This window comes from Phragmites australis, chromosome 5, assembly GCF_958298935.1.
Source record: "Phragmites australis chromosome 5, lpPhrAust1.1, whole genome shotgun sequence".
NCBI lineage: Eukaryota > Viridiplantae > Streptophyta > Magnoliopsida > Poales > Poaceae > Phragmites > Phragmites australis.
The window spans coordinates 38357135-38378723 of record NC_084925.1 but is presented as its reverse complement, the minus strand read 5'-3'; the positions used below and the strand labels follow the sequence as shown (position 1 = coordinate 38378723).

The 21589-nt window shown below is 44.3% G+C and overlaps 1 protein-coding gene across 1 annotated transcript; it reads left to right on the top strand.

The window, feature by feature from the left end:
• The first annotated feature begins 8817 nt into the window (after positions 1 to 8817).
• LOC133919537 (BOI-related E3 ubiquitin-protein ligase 1-like) lies at positions 8818 to 10610 on the top strand. The gene is made up of 4 exons (XM_062363955.1): positions 8818 to 8997; positions 9120 to 9211; positions 9304 to 9656; positions 9747 to 10610. The coding sequence occupies exons 1-4, from the start codon at positions 8951 to 8953 to the stop codon at positions 10269 to 10271; spliced, it is 1017 nt and encodes a 338-aa protein (XP_062219939.1). The 5' UTR covers positions 8818 to 8950; the 3' UTR covers positions 10272 to 10610.
• The last annotated feature ends 10979 nt before the right edge of the window (positions 10611 to 21589 follow it).

The window sequence follows — 21589 nt, the reverse complement described above, 5'->3', positions numbered from 1 at the left end:
TTCCGTAACTCGGTAGTTATAAAGGTTGCTTTCGGGTATGTTATGAAACATGTCGTGGGATGTGAGTGATCAAGATGGAATTTACCCCTCCTAAATAACGGGAGAGATATCTCTGGGCCCCTCGAGGTAGTTGGATTGGAAAGTGCATGGCCATGCCAATGTGATTAAAGAGTTAATCATGGTGAATCCACTACTTGATCGAGTGAATGGTCGAGCTATCACAAGGGTGGCACGAATCTCGCCTTGAGCTTGACTGGTATCGTGTGGTAAAGGGATTGGTGCATGAGTATATCAAGGTTCAGCCGATATGATCTTTGTGTGCATTCGGGAGTCAACATGTCCTGCTAGGTACCGCTATTGACTTGCAATTCGGAAAAGGGTTTCCGGATAGCGGCCGTTTACACATGAACCTAACGGGTCACACACTTAAGGGGATGGAATATAAAACTTGTGCTGACTCTAGTGCAAGTGGGAGATTGTTGGTAATATGCCCTAGAGGCGATCGAGTTTGCGGATTGGATCTGCTAATGGGCTTTAATGTTGATTAAAGGACCATTAGGGTTTAGAGTCATAATAGGCTTTAATGTTGATTAAAGGCTCATTAGCGTGCTCTATATAAGAATATGCAGGGGCCAAGGCGCATGGTGTTCTTTAGAAACCCTAGCCGCCTCCTATTACTGAACTCCCTTCGAAACCCTAGCCGGGCGCGCGGTGCTAGCACACTGGCGCACGGCGATTCCATCCTTGTACGTGTGGATACCGTGGAGGCGCTGCTACTATTGCGGTGCTGATCTGCTCGGGAGTACTCGGGACGTACCCGCGAGTACTCGGAAGGTGCTCGGGACGTGCTCGGGACAAGGTTGACGATCGACTACTTGACGCGCACGACGTTGGATTGGTCTGCTCCAACTCTTCTTCCGCTGCACTGCTCGTCAAGTGGTAACGATTCATGATCCCCTACTCGCATGGCTTCCTGGTTGAATGCGGTAGAGAAAATTTATTTTGTGCTAGCGTAGCCTACCCGCAACCCTTCACTTACATGTGCAGGATGGACGACCTTAGACAGCTGGAAGCATCATAGGCACTCAGACTGTTGCCTTCGAGGAGGGGCCCCGAGCATCTGAACCCTCCGGGTATATACCCCCAGCCTTGCAACAGGAGCACTTTGTTCTTCCTTGTGATTCGTGAGGACGGGTGGACCCTGGGATGGACGCCAATGTTTTGGTGAAGGCGGCACTGGGGGATCCCTCCACTTCTTCTTTGAAGGTCGGCTTGGGCTTTGTAAGGGTGGACGAGTGATGGACAGCCTTTGAGGCTACTGGCTCGCGGGACTCCTGACATTTTGTTCTATCTCGTGGTTCCGATGGACTGGTGCCATCGGACAACATTGCGGATGTAATGGCCTGAGTTAAGGAGGAGGATGCTGAGGAAGCTGCAGAGGCATCAGAGGAGCTGGATTTCGTAGCCTTCGACTCATACCCCTTCTATTTTGTTCGAATTCAAATTGATTTAAAAAGAGAATATCACATGAAATGATAAAAATGCATATAAATGGAGCATTACAAAGGAACTCACTTCTTCATCATATAACCTAAGGCTGGGAATAATTTTAGAAATTAGTCCATCACATAAAAAGAATATTAGTGAATTTTCTTAGATTTTTGGGAATTTATTTGAGACACTAACAATTGTTACAAGTTATAAAAGTAGCCTTATTTGGAGAATTTTAGTTTAAAATATACAAAGGATATTTTGGTGAATCTAATTAAAATGGGTTGCACATAGATTATAGAACATGTAAAAAAAGTTTTAAAATTTTTGGAGTAACAGAAGACCACCGTTTTGAAGAAGAGGGAAAGCAAAATTCAACGCACCGCTGTTACTGTTTATGCGCGACACTATTCGGGGCATATTCCACATATGGTGTCCAGAATATGGCACTGTAGCCCATTTTCGGCACCCCGTATGTCGAATATGGCTGGGCACACGTATTTTTGGGGTATGATGTACCGAAAGTCAATTTTCAGTAAATGAGATGCCGAATACGAATGCTAAAATTGTAAATACGATAATATGTTATCTATTTCAGTAAATATAGTTATGTATGTTGTCTAATTTTGTATTTTAGCCCATGCCACGCCCATCCACCCGATGTACTCGTGAAGCCATCAGGGGAGAGGAACGGCATGGATGTCATCCACTCCGATTCTCAGCACCTACCACTGCCTCAGAAGTGTCAGTGGTTATTGCTGTCACTGATGTATTTTAAACCCTATTATATATAGGTATTAGTTTTATCTTTGCAAAAGTATACATAATATCAAGTTTGCTATAGACAGTTACAATTTTTTTTGTAACAGAGCTACATATAGACAGGTCTAAATAAGACATATGTCAGAAATATAGCTAAACCCATGTCAGTTTCGCAATACATACGAATAGATTTTTCTGAAAAAAAGTATATGTGTATTAAGGGTCACAAACATTTTTTTAAACCCATCTGTATAAAGTATCATAGACGGATTTTTTTTTAAACCATATGTCTGACCTTTTCTCCTAAGAAACTATTTTGCTTACTGACTGCCCTCATGATATGGCATATATTACACAATAATATACATCACACAAATAAGAGCGTTACAGGATATACATAAGAACATCACACAGGCATATGCATCACATTTAAATTAATTACCACAGAAGAGCACATGTTCAGAAATAATAAACATGGTTCAGAACATAAACCTATACACAACGACATGAATCCATAATATCTTGTCTTCGAAGATTGAGCTTCAACATCACGCCTATATTTTACCATAATCTCAGCAAAAGTATTATCTCCATCCATCATCTCGCTGTCATCTGAATCAAGCTCTATCCTTCATGCATCAGAACCAAACAACATTGCTTCCATCTCTTGCTCTTGTTAAATAAGAAATGGCGGTTCAAATAAGTCTTGAAGTTCACGAAAATGTCTCGTGATAAACACCAATAGAAAAATTTGTATCATGAATAAAAAGACAATAGAATGTGATTCACAGTTGTGCCCTTCACAGCAGCAAAGAACATTTCTTCTGCATGACCAAAATCGACGTCAAGTATCTTGACCATGGAAGCACCCATAGGAACAACCCTATCCTCCCAGCGCGTGATAGCAGTGAAAAATGCATATCTATGCAGATCTGGGATGCACAACAACAACAATCAGTACATATATCGAATCTAACCCTAACAAACCCTAACAAAACTGTGATACAATTCAAACTCACCTATGCATGAAAGGGGATTCGGAGCATAGATCTCGAACATCCCTCACAAAAACAAACCCTACAAAATCATTGCGGAAGGTGATCGGATGACCACGAGGAGAGATAGAGATAATGAACTTCATGTCGCTTTAGTGAAGGAGGCAAACGGTTTGTAAAAAGGGGTAATGGAAAGCGGAGACCAAGAAGTCAAATTTAAAACAGTACACATGTCTTTAACTATAGGTAATTTATTATAGTAATCCATCTGTGTCTATTATACAGACATAAACAGATCTTACAAGAATTTGTCTGTGATAATATCACAAATGGATTTTTCTAAAATTTGTATGTGTCTATATAATAGAAATAGATTGAATTGTAAGAAATCGTCTGTAACTTTTGGCACACCCAGACGGTCGGTCATACTACAGACACTAGGGGTGAAAACAGGCTGGATCCCCCCCCCCCCCCACGATCCATTTTAGATGCTAATCGGATCTTGGATAATTATATCGGATATTAGATTTGGATGTAGGGAGCTAGGTATCCATCGGATATTAGATATCTGACAATATAATCAAATATATCTGAATACTATCTACGCCTATCTTCCAAGCTTCTAACTTTTTCATACAGAATCAGATGGAGACGATCTTTATACAAAAATTGTAGCTCTCGACGAGATTTAAAAATTTATAGTTGATACTTTTTATTTGAAGTGATTAATATGTTAAAATAATTAATAAAAGCTTCAGGCAGCATATTGGGCACTCGTAACTAGGCTTTGCAACGGGGCAGATCGAGGCCAGGTGCAATAAAAACGCATCAAGCCCGAAACCCAAATCGAAAAACCCAACCCAGACCTGATTGGCCTAATGGGTGGAAATATGCCCTGGCCCCAAACCCAGTGAGGATCTGAAACCCGCATGAGGGCCCGCGGGCGTGGCGGTGACTGGGAGCCCAAGGTGGGTGCTCCGGCGCGGGAGGCAGTGGACGTGGGGCGGACGAGTGGCAGGAGGCCGGCTACGGGTGAGCAACTGCGGGAGGCAGCGGATGCAGACGGGCGAGAGGCTGGTGGGCTCGGGTGGACACTGGCGGGCGGTGACGTCTGGGAGGCGGCGTCAGCCGAGAGGTAGGCGGCCTAATGGCAACAGCAGCCAAGAGTCGACACCCATCGGGGGCTCGCGGGTGAAAATCAGCCCCGTCCCCCAACCTGACCTGCAATCGAGGCAACGATCGGCTGTAAAACCCTTAGGGACCTGACCCGGCCCGGCCCGTTGTCAACCCTACACTACGTGAAAATAGATAAATGAGATATAAAATTAGTGACAGATCGTAAGATGATCTATCACTGATTATAATAGTGGTGGGTCAACTTGTGACCCATCACTAATGATGACTCATCAATGACCGATCATCCTAGTCCAATCATTAGTAACGGGTCTCCTTGGGCTAGTCGAAAGTGACAGATGCTGTTATGACCCATAAGTGATGACTCAACTCTGTCAGCACTCTCTAGTCTCTTGAAGATAGTCCGGTTAGTTCTGCTTAAATTGGTCTGGCGTGTTTGTCAGCTTGTCACTGGACCTTCCGACGATCTCTTTTGAAAATCGACGCTCGTGCTGAAAATAGGTGACGGGTGATACTATTCACCCATCACATATGATATTATAGATGACGGGTGGTACTCTTCATTCGTCGCCTATGACATATGAGAGCAATTGTTTCATAAAAATATATTTTGTTCATGTATGCATTCTTGGCATAGGGGTTAGCCTCTGTATATATATTACTTGCTAACAACTACACTAGAACACACAAATCTACATACCCCAAAAAAGCATACTCATGTACATACTTACAGAACAGGAGCCATAAAAAACCAAGGCTAATATCTAACAAAACAAAGCAGAAAAGTACTATGAAAAATGGGGTGAAAGAGATGGAATAAATGAGATGAAAATAAGACAAAGTTGAACGTACGATATTCACAATTTTTTATTTTTCTCAAATATTATTTAGCAAAGTAAATTACATAATCCTTAATTTAGACATTAGATCATTTAAATCAACATCATATGAACCATTTAGAGATAAAGTATTTACAAATTTAACACTATAATCTTTCAATTCAATATCATCCAATGATTTTAAGGTTGTCGAGCTACATAAAAACCTAAATATACTTTTGAATGTTTAGAGTTCTTCAAATTTATTTTTGATTGAAGTGTTTGTCATATCAACCATAACTAAAAAGTAATTAACTTCAAAAGTTTTATCAGTTTGTAGAATTTCTTTATTGTAATCAGTTTTATCAAATTTTTTAGGCCGGCTAAAGGCCAAAGCTCATGCACGATCATGTAACTACGGCCGCCAGTCGATTAGAATTTAGACTGCTATACTTTGTTGGGTCACAAATAGTACTACCTATATTCTCAAATAGATGTTGTTTTAGGAATTTGATTTTGTTCTTCAATAGCTGTCGTTTTAGGTTTTTAAGGTGATATTTTACTACAGTATCAATATTAAAGGCTATTAGAAAGTGAAGTTTTAATTCAATGAGTGTGGTGGATTGATGATTTATGTGTCAATGATTGAATGTTGGAGAAATCGAAGGGTAAACATGCTATATATAAAAGAATTTATTGTAATTTTGTTCTGTGTGCTGAATACTAAAACGACATCTTAAAAAGAATGAAGATAGTATATATGTATACCTATATAGGAGAGCCCACTGGGTTTTAGGGGTCCGGGGCGGTCAACCCGCTTTCCCTCCTCCAGGGTTGGCCCTGTCAACACCATGTGTGTTCTGACTCCGATTCTGATGAAAAAATATGAGATAAAATATATGATTAACTATATATATACGTATCCGATCTGATTATGACATGTCTGCTTAGAAACCATCTTTAGATATTTTATTACAAACGGGTTCAAAAAAATCGTAAATACTTTCATCTATTTTTATTATTCCTATAGTAATTATGAGTCTGAAAAACCATCTATATCACTCCCTCTGCTTTTCCTGTTTTTGGTTTTTGTCGTAGCGTCCGTCTCCCTCCTCTAGGTTGTTCCGCCTTTCCTTTGCCCGCACTTAATGTGTGTTGGGGTTGGAGACGGACGGACGTTGAAGCTGCCTTGTGCCTTGCATCATGCCGTGCGCGCCTCACCTGTCCCTCCTCGCCGCGCCTCTCGATTGTCACCACCAGGAAGGCACCAACCCCGGCCGCCCGTCACTGACTGGATGCGAAACTGCCCGCCTGCCTCCCGTGTGCCATCGCGTTTTAGCCATGCGTGCGTGCCGGACTAATTTGACCGAGTGGAGCCGGTGTAATTAACGAGACCTGCAGGAAGCAGAGACATGCATGCATCTCTGTGTGTACGCGATGGCTAATTGGCTACCAGCTGAGTACACACAACACAACGCTGCAGCCCTGTCCTGATCTTTGGGTTAGTGTTTTGGTTTGGTGTGATTGACATTCCAAAGAGACAATGGATTTGACCAAGGCATGCGCTTCAGGTCAAGTTCGCGTGCCCACAGGCCAGGGACGTGCTATCCTAATATGTCATGGATTAGCATTGCAAAATGGACTAGTTTTAGTCTGAAGTGCCTCTTTGATTTGCCAAATGTCATGTATTCTCCAGAGAGTACGTACAGAGATGGTAAAGAGGTACCACTCCAGTGCCACCAAAATTAATCTCCTTTTGTCACCAATAATTAGTTTATATTTCCACCTCCAGATGGGCGTCGAAGTAAAACTTCGAATCAATCACAATCACATGCAAACGCATTATCGAGGAGAAGAAAAATCAAAGCTTACCAAATAAACGGAGCCAAAAAAAAAAACTTAACATGGAGGTTGTTTGCAAGTAAGGTAGATGCAGCGATGCATCAGCTGACAGCCACCTCTCTTTTTTGACACGGCTGACAGCCACCTTGGGAACAAAGATGGCAGCATTTGATTCTTTCTAGCCAGCCAGCACGCTCTCTTTTGCATCTTTCGATCCCAAGAAAATATTCCGGAGCAAGGATATTTCCTTTTCCCTCTAGTTATCAATACCATGCTCTTTGCTTCAACCGCCATACTTCTAATATAAAGATGTCTCGCTAAATGGAGAGAGGCTTCCTTGCTTAAAAAAAAGGAGGTTTTTTCTAGTTGCCCTAATTATGTTTACCAAATCTCAATCAACTTACAACTGGTACTGATCAATAAACTCTACCTTGCATCTAACTTTGGGTGCTACGCACGGCAGTGCTTTGCTAGTACGTGGCAGTTAAGCTATGCATGTATGTGTTGTTGTTTCTAGCTAGGAAGAACGAACTGGAAAGCAACAATACTTCCCATGGAATATATATATAGTAGTAAACGTGGAGCTAGCGTATATATATGCGTGCTTGTTACTAATCTCCAATTCAAGTACGACGTGCCACTGACGACCTTACAAATTAATCTCTTCACCAAGTTATAAAATCCTGTAGTGTTAGGATATGAAACTAGACTCAATCAGAACCTGGACGAATTATCTGCCAAAGAGAAGCGACGCGACGTGTTGCTTGTGGTTCGCTTACCCACCACCATTTGATTGAACATCTGACAGATGGGATGAAGGCGCATGGAAAATCAAGTGTTTGGAAACTTCTAACCCAGAGTGCAAACTTGAATTTTGTCACTTGACTTTGATGTTTCTTTGATCCATCTCAAAGCATAAATTTGGAAAACAGCATAAAGTGTATATTTAAACCGAGTAGGGGATTGCATATGCTATAGTTTCACCAATTTAAATGATTGCTCCAAATTCTGACCCACGCAAATAAGATGCTACTAAATGGCATTGGCTTAAATTAGGTGACGCAAACATTCATGGCTGATATCCTTAGCTGGTTAATTACAATACGTCGCTTGACAGAGCATTTCTACCGTGCTCCTTTTTTTGGGCATTCCTACTAATTTTTGAAAGATTAACGGCTAAGCTATCGAGGAAGGCTTCTTCTCCCCCTGCATTCCTCCAACGCCTCCTGACTTTTCCAAACGCATCCGCCATCATTGTTGCGTAGCGAAACCCGGCCGATCGATGGAGCGAGCGAGAGGCCAAACCGAACCCACCACCCATGTTAATCTCCCGCATTAACGCCAGGAAATCGAGTTGTAAATCCCCATGCCCTCCCCTAATTTTAACCATCCGTTTGTGATGCTACCTCCAACTATTTTTTTATTTTATTCTCTTTCTAATTCTCTTCGTATTTACTTTATTTTTCTTTATCTCTAACAACATTTTTTCAAAAGGATTTGTGAAAGAAAAATAAGAGAATCTCGAGACAAGTAGAATAAACTTGAAAATTTATTGGTGAAAAGAATTGTAAAGTAAAATCGTTAGAGCGATAAAAGTAAAAAAAATCATTTTAAAAAAGAATATAACTTGCAAAGAAATTTGTTAGTGATGATCTCAGTTTTAGCCTGCCCTCTTTCCCGTTCTCGCGTCCGCCACAGAGGGAGCGCGTGATCCCATCGTGTGTCCCGTTCCGCTTCATGTGTGTGAGAGAGGTTTTTAAAAGCGAGCGTGCGAAGTGGGTGCGCAGAATTGGACTCGGCTACCGCTCTATTAAAACCACGAGTGGAAGTTTTCTTCTCCGTGACCTCCCGCCCGCTTCGCCAACCCATCCCCCATCCGTTTCTCGTTCCCCTGCCCCCTCCTTAACAATGGCAGTACAGGCGCAGTACCCATCCAATCTCCTCCTCCACGACAGGTGCGCCTCCTCCTCCTCCTCACGGCCCGTCCTCTCGCCCCTCCTTCCGCCCTAGGAAGCGGCATCTTTGGTTGGTGTGGAGTGGTCTCACGGGTTCCTCTGCGCCGTGGTGTTTGTCGCAGAGGTGAGCCGGAGAGGAAGGAGATGGACATGCCCAGGCCGCCGCAGCTCGCCGGAGTATCGCCGGCGGCTCTCTACTTCTCCAGCGTTGGAGGTGCGTACCACTGTGCCTGATGTTAGGAGGACGTGGCGCGCCGTGCCGCGGCCCTACGGTTCTTGGATTGTGACGGTTTCGGTTTCTTGCAGCGAGTGGGAATCGGAGGAAGCGACCGAGGGAGGTCATGGCGCCGCCGCCGGCCAAGGAGGAGTACGTCAACCTCTTCACGCTCCAGCCACGGCAGTCGACGTCGTTTGCCAACATGGCGCGCTTCCAGAACCAGAACAGGGTCTCGTCGTCCCCGTCCCCGTCCCCGTCCGCGGCTGCACTCGTGTCTACTGGCCTCCGCCTGGCATTCAACGAGCAGCAGCAACAGGAGAGCAAACAGATGAATGCCTTGTGCTACTCGTCGTCACCGTCGCTGTTCGCCTCCGTCTCCGACGAGCTTGCCGAGCAGGTGAAGCAGCATGATGAGGAGATCGACCGATTCATCCGTGAACAGGTTTTTTTTTTGCCCCCGCAATCCATTGGCTCTCATCGTCTAGTTCGTTTCTTGGCTTCACGCCTGATGTGCCCGTACGTTCTTGGTCAGGGCGAGCAGCTCAGGCGGGCAATGGCCGATCGGCTGCGGCGCCACAACCGCGCGATTCTGGTCCAGGCCGACCAGTCCGCCGCGCGCCGGCTCCGGGAGAAGGCGGAGGAGGCGGAGCGCGAGGCGAGGCGCGGCGCGGAGCTGGAGGAGCGGCTCGCGCGCCTCCGCGGCGAGGCGGCGGCGTGGCAGGCGAAGGCCCTCTCCGAGCAGGCCGCCGCGGTCACCCTGCACGCCCAGCTCCAGCAAACCGCCGCCGCGGCGCGGGCATCTGTCGAGGAGCTCGCAGACGGCGATGCGGGCCCGGCGGAATCCTCGTCGTCGGCGTACGTGGACCCTCACCGCACCGGATCGTCGGACCGCGCTTGCCTCAACTGCCGCCTCAGGCCGGCCAGCGTGGTGCTCCTCCCCTGCAGGCACCTCTCCCTCTGCGGCGAGTGCTTCGCCGCCGGCGACTCGGACGCCGCCATGGCGTGCCCGGTCTGCTTTTGCGTGCGGACGGGGAGCGTGGAGGCCATCCTCTGTTGAGCTGTCGTCCTCTCATCCGGCCATCCATCTCCGTGAGTCGCCGAGTGCATGATGTGGAGGCATCCTTCAAAGCCTTTCCAAAAATGAAAAAAACAAGGTTGTAGGAAAGCTAGATTTTTGTTTCAGGTTCTTGTTCATATTTCAACTCCTATACCACGGAGTATTAACTTCCTCAAATCTCCTTTTATACTTGGGGTTTAGGAGAATTCAATTGATAAGTTCATTGTTAATACGCAGCAAGTGCAGCAGGTGCACGGTGATGCATCTTAATTTCTCTCTCTATCTATCTCTGTCTTGTTTCTTCCTAAACACTACTAATCAGGGAGAGCAGGTTTTCCATGTTTGCTCCTGATTTGCTTCTTCTGATTGTCTTGACGTCGTGGCCACCGGATATGGCGATGGCATCATAGCAGGCGGTGCCAGTATGGCAGTATTAACAAGTGATCGCAACCGCCGTGCTACTCGTGACGTCGTCCATTTGATGCGACGCGAGGCCTGTACTGCATTGCTCAAATCCCGCCCAAAATCTCGAGATCTCTGTAATGCTTTGCCGAGCCCGGAGTGGGAGGATGAACTGACGAACGAGCGCGCGCGCGCGCGCGGAAGGAGAGAGCGGCAGGGTGCAGTACTGAAGTGCAGGCACGGCGCGGCACGCGCGACGGAGCGGCGCGTGACTGGTCAGTTATTGCGGGGCGCACGGCGCGGCCCGGTGGAGCCCTGGAGAATACGTGTGCCCCACCCGTCGGTGGCAGTCTTCACGTTGGAAAGCAGATCTGAGGTGGCACGGGGGAGCGGTCGCGTGATCGATCACTCAGTCTGCCACGAGGAACGGGTGGGGTTGGTGGATGGATGTGTCAGACTGTCACCGTGGTGTGAGCGGGAGCGGCGCCTTCTCCCGTGGCCACGCCCACGACTCCTCGTCGCATCTCGCATCGGCAGGCGGCAACACCGCACCACGTACCACATGCGCTCTCATTTTCTTCGCTAACCGTAGTAGCATGGTTCGTCCTCCAACTTGCCGCCTTCGCCGTCTTGACGAATCTCCAAAGCTGTACCGGCACAAAACTTCACCAGCGATTGAAGGAGACCATGCCGGGCTAGCTGGCCGTAGAGAGCACATGAATTCGAGCCTTAGGGTCTAACGAGTAAATTAGTCCGTCCAAAGTGTACTGATACCCCGGCAGTACGCGTCATAATGGCTGTCCTGTACGCATTAACCAATAGATCATCCGGTGCCACGAACCCGTCGCAGTGATGTTACCGGGAGATGCGAAAATTCAGGAGTACCGGCAGAGTAGCAGTACCGGAGATGACCAACTCGACTTGCTTGTGAGTTGTGCAATGGTTCCATTATCAGCCCAACCCGTCTGGTCGCATGCGCTTTACACATCCCGATGTCCCTTCTCCCTTGGGTGGTGCATACACGTATGAGAGCCGGAGGGCGTCGGCCGCCGGGAAAGGCGATCGTTTTCATCACAGGATTGATGGGAATCCGCCGTGTGGCTGCTGCCCCATATCTGATCCGATTCTTCATTCACGGGGTTAGTACCACAGATCTGATCTGATGCTGCACAGGATTACTGCGAATCACATCGTAGTCGCATCCTATCTGATCCTGTGATGGTTTGATGCGTTGTATTCCAATGCCACAGGCATGTCCTACCGGCTGATTCGGGACAAGATAGGAACGCTACCACAGTAAGGTTACGGTTGCGCGAATGGAGTGGAAATCCGTCCAAAATAAGCTTACGCCTGATGGACTCGCGATATTGTTTAGAAACTAGTGCGTTTGTCAACCCCATTGCGCATCATCAGACCAACCGAAGTGTATATTATCAAGGCCGGAATAGCTACCTAGCTCGTTGACCCTGAAGTTAAGTACTGGTATATGTATATCCTGCACTTGTAGTTAGAAAATTTGAATGTGCAACTTTGTGTCTATGTTTGCCGTTTCTTTTCATTTTGTTCTATATGATATGGCTAGCTACGAGAAACGGTGATATGTTAAGATGAGATAAATTAGAACACTTAAAAATATATATCAATTTTTATCTAAATATCCTCTAAATTTATCTAGTGTGTCTACTTTACTGCTCAAGAGGATCGCAGTCTACTCTAACAAAGTAAATTGAAAGTATGTAATGTAAAAACGTAATAAGGTAGAGAGACAAACTCAGCACAAGGGATTTTTATCTTGTGATATCAATAGCATGAATGCCATATTTAGTCTATGTTGAAGCTTTACAAAGGATATACTCTCGGTCGCCAAGTCTCTTCCGGTCACGACTCTTGAGCTACCAAGTCACTAAGACGATGTCTTAAGCACGATGAGTCATCAAGCCACTAAAGTAAGGTCTCACCACTAGCTTCTCTTCCGGTTGCTTGTCGTCGTGATCACTTCGGAGCTAGAGTCTCTAAGGCAAGGGCTCTACGTTCCCGTACACGTGTTTTACCGCCGCTTCACACCAAGTCGGAGGATCAACAATCTCGAGTCACCAAAGTCCAAGATGCGATGAGTCACCAAGACTCTAAGGTGCCAAACGTATTACTCGGTACAAGCTAGGATCACTCTTTGATCCCTTCTTCAAGATACAACACCTAACTACAACTCACTCTAGGCCTATAAGCACTAAACACTCTCTAATCTTGTGCTTAAGCGTCTTGGATGATCACTTTAAACACTTTGGTGGCTTAGATGTTTTCTTAAGTGTACATGAATTTCCTCTAGACCCCAGCAGTATGCCACACGCTTTTTTACCACTTTTTTGGCCATGGTTGTTCAGATGACTGAGTGAAGGGGTATTTATAGCCTCAAACCTGCCAACTAGCCATTTTTTCGAACGGCTCAGAAAAGTTATTAACACCGGATGATCCGGTGAGAACAGTAGTACTAACACCGGACCATTTGGTGCATAAAAACTAAGAAAATAGCCATTGGAACTCCACTCACAACCTCTGTGAATACCGAACACTCTGATGTGCCTTCAAATTTAACACCAAACCTTCTGGGGAGTTATCTCGAGTCATCTTAGTCTTTGCAACCTCTCTGTATAAAATACTCTGATGCATTCATTATGTGTTCATTCCATTCACACCGGATCATCCGGTAAGTTAAATCTTTTTTTCTTTTCCCTAAAAATGCTCCAGTGCAACTATCTCTGAGGACACCGGACTATCCGGTAAGTTGATCTTCATTATTCAGCACTTGTTATCGCATCTGCAAAGAAATACTCCGGTGCTATACTCCGGTGTGCACAAACCAAGCACTAGACCTTTCGATTGGTTGATCTTTAGTCTTCTACACTCACATTCTTCTCTGCAAGAAATGCATCGGTGTTACCCTGTGCAGATCACCAGACTATCTAGTTAGGTTCTCAGTCTTCTCCCCATTTGTCAGAAATACTCCGGTGAGTTCAACATATAGGGCATTGGACTATCCAGTGAGGTTATCAGCCTCTGTGCACAATACTCCGATAAGTGCAAACTCCTCTGCACCGGACCTTCTGGTGAGGTCAATTCTCCTGGGACTTATCCAATTCAATCGAACTTTATTCTGGCTGCGATGACTTTTTGATATATTACATCTATAAAACCTACTAACATATATTCTTGATAAACATGTTAGTTTCAATTACTATATTATCATTAATCATCAAAATTATAATCATAATCTAATATGATCATTTTCGCTACAATGACTGACTCATCTAACATACTTGTTTGTCGTCCAATCCCCCCTCAATGGTCTCAACTATCCATGTTCCATCATATCGATCTTGAGTGTGCCTGCTAGTGACTTCTTCGCACATCCTTTCTCGTGTTTCTCGTCAATTTCTTTTCTCCCTGTCTGCTCTATTCAAAAGCTCTTTCTAACTCCGGTGTCAAGCTCGATCTTAGAGTGTGTTTAGTTGATTGGATGAAGTTAAATAGGATGGGATCGCTCTAGGATAAGTAGGTCTTGATAATGTGGTATAAGTAGATTATTTGGTTAGATATATACGATGTTACGAAAATATATTTAGTTGGATATATTGGACGATACAAGGATATGTTTAGTTGCTTAAAACTCATGTATTATATTCATATACAACTTAATTATTGTATATAAATAATAATTTTTATATTTATTATTATCAACAAACTATGCTAATTAGTACTCATCATTACTAATTTTAGTTAATCATAACTTAAATTGTTAATAATCATCACTAAATATCCATAATAATAATTAGTTATAGTTAATAATATTTAGCTATAACTAATGTTTAACTAAAAATCCTTAATAACCATTGATGATCACTAATCATCACTAACCATAAGTGATTAGCGGAGTTGACAAAACGTGTACGGAATCGTTCGGCCGATTTTGTTGCACGGCTCGGTACAATATTTTCTCAGTATTTTTAAGAATCTGAAACATCTCATTCCGAACGAAATGATATGACTCAACGAACCAAACATCAAGATATTCTTAGATTCCACATCAACTTGTACGTGTATCAATTTATTCAACCAACTAAACACATGCTAGTGGTATTGCCCTCATGGATGTTGTGATTCTCCTTTCACACCTCGCGTGGAGGCTTCAACCCCAACTCACCTTTACCCCAACGCCACCATGATATGATATGAGTAGTGGCACCCACACGCTGAGATTTACCATTCCTAAGTTGCGAAATATTCAAATGAAAGTACATATTTTCATTTGAAAGTTTCATTCTTTTTTCAGTTGAAACCTTTCATTCAATCAACAAAAGGACTCGATTTCAGAGTTTCAATCGAATCTTCTTTTTTTCCAAAACTGGAATGTGATTTTTTTTTTTTGGTTTTAAATTATACATATTAGAGTTGAAACGTGCAATTCTTTTGAGTTGAAAGCCGATGGAGTCAAGTTGATAATGGATATTTGGTTAAGGTTAACACCACAAAAACGCCGAAGGAAGCATAGTTGAGACTTACGTTGTGTTTGGTTTGTGGAGTCAATTATTCATAGATGAAATGATCCATCATCAGATCGTCTCATGAATTTTGGTGAGATGATTTTATTCCTCATGTTTACACTAAATATGTGCTTGTGAAAGATAAGATGGTAATAGATCAACCATCTAATTCTCAAACCAAACAAAAAAAAAACTATGATACATCACCGCCCCACTCCTCGAACCAAAAGAACATCGGAGAGTACGAAGCCCGAGCCTACATAAGCAGTGGCCGAACTATAGATTATGGGCCCCCTTTTTTTAAGGTAGGACTATGGCCTGCTGAACTGCCAGCGGCTGCCTTCCTTGGTGGACCTTGATTGTTTTCGTTCTTTACCCACAGTGCCTTTTTCTTGTTGGCCCATGAAATTCATTTTGGGCTAAGTTAATGACCTTTCGGAGACTATTACATTTGTGGGCCATATTTTTTCTAGACTCCGCGTTGGGCTTAATACTACTTAATACAACTTTTCTTTCTATTTGACGTCCTACAACGTCGAGGAAATAAAAATTGTACTGAACCATAGCAAAAGAATCCCAACTGCAATCTTTTAGAGGTTCAGGACAATCTTGGACTGCAAACTTTGCCCTCACAGGGTCATCATCTCACACGGAAATCTTCTGCCAGCGTCCGTGCGTCACACAGAAACTTCCCGCACCGTACGTTCGTCGGGCAGAAATCTTCTACCATCGTCTGTGAGTGAGATTCCCCTCGGTCGCCGCGGGTCAAGGTCTAAGGAGATTTTGGATCTTATTTGTTTGGAGCCGGCGTCGGCCCCGCCAATTTTTTGTCATTCATCTCGCGGAGCGCTACCATTCGGTTTGGTGCTGGCGGTTGGCTAGCTCACGCCCCATGCCGGCCGTCAGTTTATTTTCCGCACCACGCGGTGAAAACACGGCAGAAATATAAAATTAGATAATATATATAAGTGTATTTACCGAAATAGATAATATATTATCGTATTTATAATTTTAGCATTTGTATTTGACACATCATTTACCGAAAATGGAATTTCGGTACACCAAAAAATCACGAGTCCCGTCATATTCAGCATACGGTATGTCGAATATCAACTGTATTCGGCACATCGTGTGCTGAATATAAGCTACAGCGCCGTATTCGGTACACAGTGTGTAGAATATGGGCTTTGCACGCCATCGGAGATCGCACGACAGGCAAAACTCATATGCGGTACATCGTGTGCCGAATACAGCACTGTAGCCCATATTCAACACACCATGTGCCGAATACGGTGATATTTGGCACACGGTGTGCCGAATATGGGCTACAGTGCCGTATTCGGCACATGGTGTGCCGAATATAGATTTTTTCGGCGTACAGTGTACCGAAAATCTATTTTCGGTAAATGATGCGTCGAATACGGATGCTAAATTTGTAAATACAATAACATGTTGTCTATTTCGATAAATACACTCATATAATTTTGGATTTTTACCGTAAAAACACTGGAGGCTGATTCCTCCACTAATATTTTGACGTGTTGAGCATTAACAAGGTAAGGGTGGGTCAAAACCAAATAGACCCTTTGTTCCTGGGACAACACGTTGTTGCAGCATGTGCCTGGATCCGCCGTAAATAAAGTTCAGTAAAAGCAACTGAGGACGAGAGACACAGCGAGGGGCGTGGTAAAGGTGAGCACAAAGCCCTTTCTTCCTCGCGCTTTCTTCCCTTTCTTCTCCGTGAAATTCTCCACCTGAAAACCCAAAAGAACGAGAAAACATCAGTCCAAAGCCTTTTTCTCCCAAATCATAGTTCATAGAGCCACCAACATGCCCTGTCATCACCTGTCGCACGTCGACTAGAAATGCTAGTGGCAATAGGCTAACAGCCTGAATCTTTCACGGTTCCATTGCACTTAACTACGGAGCAAATCGGCCGTACAAAGATTGTTTAGTGCTGTTTTTTTTTAAAAAAAGATTGATTAGGGCTCTAATTTAAGGTATACCGATCTTGCAACTGCAACGTGGCGACACCAGCGCACTAAACTATGAGCCAGCAACGCAACAAGGGCCCCCATGGATTCGAGTAGGGGCATAAAGAATTGGATCTCCGTTGTTGTTGTGGATTCTGCGGCATCGTAGTTAACAACGCCCGGTGCCACCAAGGCGGGCAAGGGCCAAGGGGGGCTGGCACGCGGGTAAGCAAACAAATGTGCCCCTAGCGGTACTGCTGCGGCCAAGAGAGGAAGGAGAAAGGGAGGAAGGAGAAGAGGTTCCTGGAAATCTAGCTGTGTCTCGCGCATCAGCACCTAACTCAACAGCTACCTTTTTCTCTCCCTTCTCTTTTATAAGGACTTTCTCTGCTGGTAAGACTCGTTCAGTTCAGTCTAGTAGTGTAGCCTAAGGCCTCAGGCTGAGCTCCAATACTGAACGAAGATGGCTTCTTCCTCCTCTTCATTCTTCGATATTGAGCCACTCAACAGCGCCGAGACCTGCCACCACTCCATGGATGCCTGCTCCCTCTGCGGGAAGCGACTAACCGAGTACCACGACATCTTCATGTACAGGTTTGTATCACGCACCTGTTTGCTTCTTCTGATGCTCTCGATAAGCAAGCTGCTACAACCAATATACAGTGACAGTCTGTTAATTTCTTATTTCTGAGTGCTATTCTGGTCCTTTTCTTCTTCTTTGATCCGTTGCGAACAACAGAGGGGACACGCCATTATGTAGTGTGGAGTGCAAGTACCACCACATGGTAAGGGACAAGGTGGTTGTGAGGAATAACAAGCTCTTGAAGACGGAGCATGCAGTGAGGAAAGAGCAATGACGCCATACGCATGAGACGCCTGCCGCCGAGTCCAGCCACGTCAAACTCGCGGCGAATGTGCCCGTTGTGACCTAATCAGCAGGCAGAAAGAAGCATCCGATCGTCTTTTGGCACGTGATGTGTATACGTGAGCAAGTGTAAGAGCTAGCAACGGCTGTTTGAAGTGTAATATATGGCGGCATTCCCCTATATATATGTATATGCATTTTAGTTGTCTCCTTGCAATCAGTTCCTCACGCCCTGTAGCACCTCGAACCTGACAGAAAGATGACTAACCACATACATCTTTGGCTAAATGTGTGTCTGAGATCTAAATTAGCAGCAATATTAAGAGTATGTCCAAAAAATTTCCTTAAATTCATCCCCATATCTCTAAACTCCTATATCTCTTTACACTCCAGCAAATCCCTTAAATCTCACCTTTTATATCTCACATCAGTAGGGGTGTGACTGGATAGGGGATGAAAGATGTTATTTATATTAGCGGATGTGGAGGGTGCTTTAGTGGATACTCAAAAATAGATGATGGGTTGGAGAGTTGCTGGAGAGCGGTTTTTTTTTTTTTTTGCCGAATCATATGCATTTAACTATAGAGATGTGTTAGATGAACTACTGAAGATGTTCTAACCACAACTAAAACTGTGTCAGAAATTTTCAATAGTGAAAATTAGTACTAATCTGAGAAAGATGGTTTGGTTGCTTCTGTGAGTATAAAGTTGGGCGAAGAAAGTGTACGGCCTAACGGGAAAGTATAGATGCCGGCCCATTGGCCCGAATCACGAGACGGGGCGACAAACAAATTACTCAACGACCAATCCGTTGCCTCCACTTGGGCTCCACAGATTCTCCAGGCAGTGCATGGTTATTCTTCCCTACTAGTAAGTGTCAAAGCATCCACTGTTCATTGCTCATCAGGACGCAACTTGTCACGCTCCAATCGGTCGATCGTCCCAAAAGCTCATCGATCAAGGTATGTGTAGTGCGTACCTCGGCAAAATTAAGCTTCTAGAGACACGGAATCGCATGCTGGAGTACTGACAACCCGCTCATGCATTGGCGTACGTGTAAGGGTGGCGCGCTGCTGCATTTTCTCCTGTCGGTACAAATCAGTGCAGGGTTCTGTATCAATCCAGCATGTGCGCGCCGACGACCACCAGAATCAAGTAATAATGCAACTTCCAGCAACACACATAGCCACAAAGGGAAAGAGATCATGTCGTTGTTGGCGCGCAATGGTGAGCTGGTGAGATGGGTCGATCTCCCTCGACATTATTTCTGCGGCTATATCTACACTACATGGGTGGAGGAATATGGTTCGTCTCAGGACTTCCTAGAAGGTTGCCTTAGTTTAGAGCAAGGCTTAGGTGTGGCCTAATGGTCTAGGGCAGCTCGATGGCTTGAGGCTGACACATGGTTCTAGTGAGAGGCAGAATCATTACACGAACTAAACCAGGAGCTGGTTGGTACAGTACCTGGTAGTCAATTGTACTAGCGGGTATTTTGCACGTCTGGTTTGCTGGCAGCGAGAGGAGCAAAGGGCGCTTCCTAGCTAGGGGAGAAAATGGGCGTGCTAGTTGAAGGAAAATCGGAAACTTTGTGATAGACTCTGCTCGGACTGTCACATGTGCGGCGGTGTGCCACCAACCTTGCCCTTGCATGTGCCTGTGGGGCATTCGTAGGTGTCCAGTTGATCCATCTAGCGTTCCATTCTCACCTTGTTGCCTCACTGAACCCCGGACACGGATCAACTGTAGTTGCAGTAGTTACTGCAATTTAAGCGGTAGCTACTGATCCAACCATCCAACCAGCAAGCAACGGCTAGGATCAATAGGCCATCTTTTTTCCTCCTTTTCTCTTACATCTACCAACCCTTGTTGGAGGGAAAACGCACAGAGTCGACAGAGTTGGCGCCATTTGCTCTGTCCTTCAGCTCTCTCCCTCCCAATCTTCTAACTCTTCTCCCTCTCAACCACAACATAGCTAAGACAAAGGGAGATGACGATGGAGAAAAACCGAGCAGGTACCACTAATCTCTGCAAAACTTTTGCTTCCATTATTCCTTTGCTTTTCTTTCAGTACCATTTTTCTTTAATGCCATTCTTGATATTGTTGTGTCATCTATTCATAACAGAATGGCTAGTACAACTCCTTTTTGGATTCTAAAATTGGCATGACATTTAGCAATTTGTAGGAAGCTGAGACTTTTGGTTCACATATGGTGGTCAGGTGGGTTTCGATGTTCGAAAGAGTTACACATCGCAACATGTTCTTGTATGAGCTCGCATGGGCATTACTTAGGGAGAATGGGACTGACATGGTACATGACATATTTGTTGAACACAACTACATTATTTAAACTGCACAAACAAGTCGTATGATGCCATCACAGAGGAAAATTTCTAAGCACCAAGCTATTGAGATTGATGTGGCTGATGATCCGAGCATTGGACCTAAACCTGCGCATGAGTTTTTTGATCGACATATTGGTGGATTAGCTAACCTTGTGTACACCATTCGTGATCACAAGAACTATTTCCGAACTAAGCGCCAAAGGGGCATGCTTTATGGTGAGGCTGGAAGTTTACTCAAGTATTTTCAAGATAAAGTTCGTCGAGAACCCCCTCCTTTAGGTATACATTGCAAATGGATTGTAAAGAACAGATTGCAAATATATTTTGGGCTGATACAAAGATGATTGTCGACTATGCTCATTTCGGTGATGTTGTGACTTTTGACACTACCTTTGGGACAAACAAAGAAGGAACACCAAGTGGTATGTTTGTTGGTTTCAATCACTTTAGAGAAATCGTGGTTTTTGGTGCAACTTTGATGTGTGATGAAATTTTTGTGTCATTCAAGTGGTTGTTTAATGCATTTTTAGCGACACATAATCAAAAGCAACCTCAAACAATTTTTACAGATCATGATATTGCAATGGGAAAGGTTGTGGCTGAGGTCTTTAGTAGTGCATGACATGGTTTATGTACTTGACACATATCACATAATGCAATAAAACACTCGAATTCTACAAAGAAACTGCCAAGGGTCAAGATAGATGATTCACATAAGCACTTGAATTCTCAGGAGATAGATGATTCAAGTATTCTATCAAATTTCAGCTCTTGCATGTACGAGTACGAAGAAAGGGGAGAATTTGAGGAAGCATTTGATGCCATGGGGACAAAAGTCAGCAAAGTTACTTGGTTGGATAGCTCTATAAGTTGAAAGAGAAGTGGACTGAATGCTATATGCTGGATGTTTTTACAATAGGAATGTGAAGTACTCAATTGAGTGACAGCTTGAATAATTCATTGAAATGCTATCTAAAATCAGATCTTGATATCATTAGGATCCTAAAGCGTGTGGAGCGCATTGTCAAAGACAAGAGAAGGAAGGAGTCACAAGCTGAATTTGAATCTATAAAGATATTGCCAATGGTCAAGATGATGACACCTATTCTGATTCAAGCAAACAATACTTACACACCTCATATATTTGAAGTCTTCCAAGGTGAATATGAAAAATTCATGTCAGTTTACACAAAAGGT

Coding starts and splice junctions, on each gene's coding strand:
- LOC133919537 (XM_062363955.1), top strand. CDS start 8,951: ATGGCAGTACAGGCGCAGTACCCATCCAATCTCCTCCTCCACGACAG. Junction 8,998..9,119: donor AATCTCCTCCTCCACGACAG/GTGCGCCTCCTC, acceptor TGTTTGTCGCAG/AGGTGAGCCGGAGAGGAAGG. Junction 9,212..9,303: donor CTACTTCTCCAGCGTTGGAG/GTGCGTACCACT, acceptor GGTTTCTTGCAG/CGAGTGGGAATCGGAGGAAG.